Source organism: Centropristis striata, chromosome 9, assembly GCF_030273125.1.
Source record: "Centropristis striata isolate RG_2023a ecotype Rhode Island chromosome 9, C.striata_1.0, whole genome shotgun sequence".
Lineage (NCBI taxonomy): Eukaryota > Metazoa > Chordata > Actinopteri > Perciformes > Serranidae > Centropristis > Centropristis striata.
Genome location: NC_081525.1, coordinates 14,299,377 through 14,304,135, shown reverse-complemented (window position 1 = coordinate 14,304,135; position 4,759 = coordinate 14,299,377). Strand labels below are relative to the sequence as shown.

The following is a 4,759-nucleotide window of genomic DNA, read 5'->3' as shown; positions in this document are numbered from 1 at the left end:
GCTCCAGTGTCAATGCTGGTGGCCATTTTTATCCCACGGCATTCTCATGGGGGAGGAGGGAGGGCAAGGGTGAGTGTGAGTGACAACTTTTAAAACTCATAAGGCACAATTAACATACATACTGTAACAGAAATAAACTGGCACCCTATGACTCCGATTGGATCCGACATTTCTGGAATAAGGTTGCAGCGGTACACTGGTTTCCCGATACACCACAGTATGAAAATGAAAGGTTGTAATACCTTGTATATGCTCAGCTATTAGAGGTGGGAATCACCAGAGGCCCCATGATAATCAGTGTATCATTCGTTCTTTTCATTTTCAATTGGTAATCAAAATCAAATAATGAAAAATTGACTGGTTGTTTTGTTATTTGTTGTCTATGATAAAACAAAAAACGAAAAAAATGCTTGTTTTTTCATATTTCAATCTTAGGCTGAGATGAAAAATACGGAATGGAAAAACGGGCACAAGGAATTAATTTGATTTTAATATTTAATTGGTCGGTTTACGTGACCCGGAAGTTTGACTGCGGTCAAGTGAGCTTCTCCGTAGTCAAACCAGACGTCCCTATAGAATAATAATAATAATATATAATGTAGTGCGCCCGAATTGTGATATTTATGGTAAATTCATTGAAACTGCTCAGAGCGAAAAATATAATATATATAATATATATATATAATATATAAAACTCTAACCAGCAGAGAGGAGATGAAGTATTCACTTTACATGAACACATCACGTGAAATAATCTAATTGCGTCACGCCGAAAATGTATTTGTTGTGTTGGCGTGCGGTTTTCAGTTTTCAGAATAAAGTGTTACACGACCAGGCAAAAAAAACTGATTTATAATAAAAAAAAACAAATAACAAAATAACCAGTCAGTTTTTCATTATTTGATTTTTGATTGCCAATTGAAAATGGAAAGAACGAATGATACACAAAATTTTCTTTCCATATCTATCTGTTTTAAAAAAAAAGAAGAATGGCAGTGAAGTGTTTATCCTTCATGTCAGCTCGCTCTGAGCAGTTTCAATGAATTTACCGTAAATATCACAATACGGGCGCACTACATTATATAGGGACGCAAACTTCCGGGTCACGTAAACACGACTAATTAAATATTAAAATCTAATTTCATTTTTTGTATTATAATGAAAAACAAATAACAAAATAACCAGTCAATTTTTCATTATTTGATTTTTGGTTGCCAATTGAAAATGGAAAGAAGGAATGATACACGGATTCCTTTACTTGAGTCACGATACAATATATTGCGATTTAACTGCATTTTGTGTCCACAAAATTAAATTCAATCAAAAAAATTTTGTCGAAAAAGAGAAAATTCTCAGTCTATTCATCTCACTTTAGTCTTTTTATTTCTCCACAATGAGAGTCAAACCCACAGACTGACCAACAAAGTATTCAGTCAAACTGAACTGAACTGATATCAAACATATATGGACAACAACAACTGCAGCATTTTATCAAACTTTCCTCAACTTTAAGCCTCGCTGCTCGAAATTTGTTTGAATTAAACAGAAAAAAAGCATAACTTTGCAGCGTTATCTCTAAAACTTACCGACACGACATCCTGATGCACTTATAGATTCCTTAGATCTTCCAGCTTCATATGATACCAGTATCTCCAGTATATTCATAAAAGTGAAAAAAAAACTGTGAAAATACTGACAGCCAATGCTAAATATTGATACTTGGCCACCATGAATCATATGAATACTATGCTGTATCGATTTTCCCCACCTCTACTAGCTACGGTATTTCCTGCCTGTCAGACTGGTCAACTTTCATTTATCTCCAAAAGAGAGGCTTTTTACAGATACTTCCATTTAAAAAACTTTATTCTCGACATCTCAACTTTATTCTCGACATCTCAACTTTATTCTCGACATCTCAACTTTTTTCACGAAAATTGCATTTCAACTTTATTCTCGACATCTCAACTTTATTCTCTTCATTTCAACTTTTTTCACGAAAATCGCATCTCAACTTTATTCTCAACATCTCAACTTTATTCTCGACATCTCAACTTTATTCTCGTCATTTTTACATCATTCTAGTTATTTCGGCTTTTTTCTCAAACTGCATAATATATATTTTTTTAATCCTCCACTCATTATTTTTTCTCCTACCTGGCCCCAATCCCCTTCCGTAGTGGGACATTTATTTGCCCAAAGTAAATTTTCACTTGGCCCTACAGAACTGGCAAGAAGAAGCATATTTGTGTAATACCCTATGCTGTTTTTTTTTCTTTCTGAGACGCTTATTGTGCTGCGACAATCTCATACCATTGCAACCCGAGTCTTATTATACGAACAAATGAAACCATTGCATTTAGCTACATCTCCAAATGGAGTCAACAGTACTAGCACAGTGATGGCTGTGTACAGTACCTGTCTTTACACTGACTCAGACACTCTGTCCCTGTGGTTCAGCATATGCTGTGCAAGCTTTGCAGCACACTGGAAAGATTTGTCACATTCCACACAGACAAAGATCCTCCCAGCACACGTTTGCTCCTGGTGAAGCTTCAGCGTGGCGAGGTGGCTGAAGTTCTTGCTGCAGCCGGTGCAGCTGTGGGGTTTCTCTTTATTGTGGACGTACTGGTGACGAATGAGGCGAGAAGCCATGGCGAACGCCACGCCGCACTCTTTGCACTTGTGTGGCCGCTCGCCGCTGTGAATGGCTTCGTGCTCGGTCAAGTTGGACGACTTGGTGAAACACTTGGAGCACACGGAGCAGATGTACGGACGCACTCCCATGTGGATCTTCTGGTGCTCCGCCATGCGGCTAGCCAGGGCAAAGGTCTTCCCACAGTCGGGGCAGGAGAAGGGCCTTTCCCCCAGGTGCTTACGCTCGTGACGCTTCAGGGAGAGGGGTTTATTGAAGGTCTTGCCACAGTGCGTGCACGGGAAGGGCTTGTCGTTGGTATGCATGTTCCGCTCATGCTTTCGCAGGTCAGAGGAGCGAATGAAATCCTTACCACAAGTGTCACAGACGTAAGGCTTCTCTCCGGTGTGGGTGCGGATATGCTTGCGGTAATCTGAGGACCAGATATAGGTCTTGACACAGAAGGGGCAGTGGTATGGTCTTTCACCTGTGTGCAGACGTTTGTGCTGCTGCAGCGTGCCCTGATGGGAGTAAGCCTTGCCACATATATCACACACGTGTGGCTTGAGGCCAGTGTGTGTCTGTAAGTGACTCTGTAGGTTGCAGAGCTTCTTAAAAGCCCAGTTGCAGTGTGTGCACTTGAAGGGACGGTGCTCTTTGTCCACTCCGCTTCGCTTTTTCATCGCCACCAGAAGTCGAGGGATTTTGTCATCTGCACACTTTTTTAGTAATTTCTTCACCTGAGGCCTATTTGCATTCTTCTTTTTGGTTTTATTCCCACCTCCACCTGGAGAATATTCCTCAACGTTTAGCTCTTTGAGCCTGGATGCCCTCTGTTTGGCTGAGGTATTATTTTGTATCTTACGGCTCTTGAGGTATTTAGAGCTTTCCTTCTTCTGTGCAGCATTCACGGCCGCTTCATTAGATCCATATATTTTGTTTTCAATATGTTCAATATGTGACAATCCTCCATTGCTGTGGTCTTCTTTAAATCCTGTTTCATCTTCTGCTGATGAAAGCTCAGCAAACTTCTCCACCAGAGACCAGTTTGGTGTCTGAGGGTTCAGATAAAGGATTCCAGTGTCGTTGCTGTCTGACAGTGAGTTCACCACACAGACACCAAATGAAGAGTCAGCCTTGTCAGTCAAGATCTGTCCATCTGGGAGAGACGGAGGAGTGACACAATGCCTTTCTTGTTGTTTTGTATTACTTTTCTTTCCAAGTACTGTCCTGTCAGCCATCTGTGGGGGGGAGATTTCATCAGCCATGAGTGAAATCATCTGCTGCTATGAGTTTTACACTGATCAGGAAACTCCAGACTCCTTTAAAATTCCTTTAAAAAAAAAAAAAAACACAGCATGTTATCACCACAATCCTCTACGCCTAGTGAGCCTTACCCATAACTTAAATATTATTGTGAATATATCATATTTTACATAGATGAAATTCCCTCACAATTCACCACACCTGCTGCTGCATAGCATTTCCTCTTCCTCTTTCTATAAAAAAATAAAACACACTCATGAAGGCTAACAACATCAGAGATTAAAAACATTTTAGTGAGCTGCTACTTACTTCCAGGAGATGCCACAGAGGTATACCAGCCCCGGGTCTTCTATAACTGTATGGGAGATGTGCAGTGGAGTTAACGGGCGGAGTTTGGCAGCAGCCGTCTTTGGGTCAGCATCTATCCTGCTAGTCAGCAGCAGCGATGATATCTCAGCCTGCTCAGCTTACCTTCCACTGGCACAGAGCCGTCTGGCGAGTCTGTTTCACAATCCGGAACAGAGAACTTCAAATAACATGTCCAAAGACCCAAACCGGCATCTTTTGTTAGCAAAAGTTATGTAGCATCGTTTGAGATTTTTTTTTTTTTTTTTTTGGTGTCTCGTCAACATATCTGAAGAGGTGTTTTTTGTTGTTGTTTTTAGTCTTTATTGACAATTAAGGAACAATACAATCATGAGGTCAGACAACAAGTGATTTCAAGAAACAAATAAATGACATGAAACAAAGAACTAATCTCACTATTTATTTATTTATTTATTAGTATTTTATTTTTGGGGGGTGTCTCGTCAACATATCTGAAGAGGTGTTTTTTTTTTTTGTTTTTTTGTCTTTATT

At 39.9% G+C, this 4,759-nt stretch overlaps 1 protein-coding gene across 2 annotated transcripts; it reads right to left on the bottom strand.

Moving 5' to 3' along the window:
- Positions 1-1,880: 1,880 nt before the first annotated feature.
- On the bottom strand, positions 1,881-4,470 carry znf648 (zinc finger protein 648). Of its 2 annotated transcripts, XM_059341691.1 has the most exons (3): positions 4,373-4,470; positions 4,091-4,256; positions 1,881-3,968 (listed from the first exon to the last, which is right to left on the bottom strand). In XM_059341691.1, exon 3 carries the CDS (start codon positions 3,913-3,915, stop codon positions 2,425-2,427), a length of 1,491 nt encoding a protein of 496 aa, XP_059197674.1. In that variant the 5' UTR covers positions 3,916-3,968; positions 4,091-4,256; positions 4,373-4,470; the 3' UTR covers positions 1,881-2,424. The 2 variants fall into 2 exon arrangements, with proteins under 2 accessions (XP_059197674.1, XP_059197675.1); XM_059341692.1 differs by lacking the exon at positions 4,373-4,470 and having other exon boundaries at positions 4,103-4,115.
- Positions 4,471-4,759: the final 289 nt, after the last annotated feature.

What these genes read in the sequence shown, in the direction of transcription:
- znf648 (XM_059341691.1), bottom strand. Translation starts at nt 3,915, where the DNA reads ATGATTTCACTCATGGCTGATGAAATCTCCCCCCCACAGATGGCTGAC.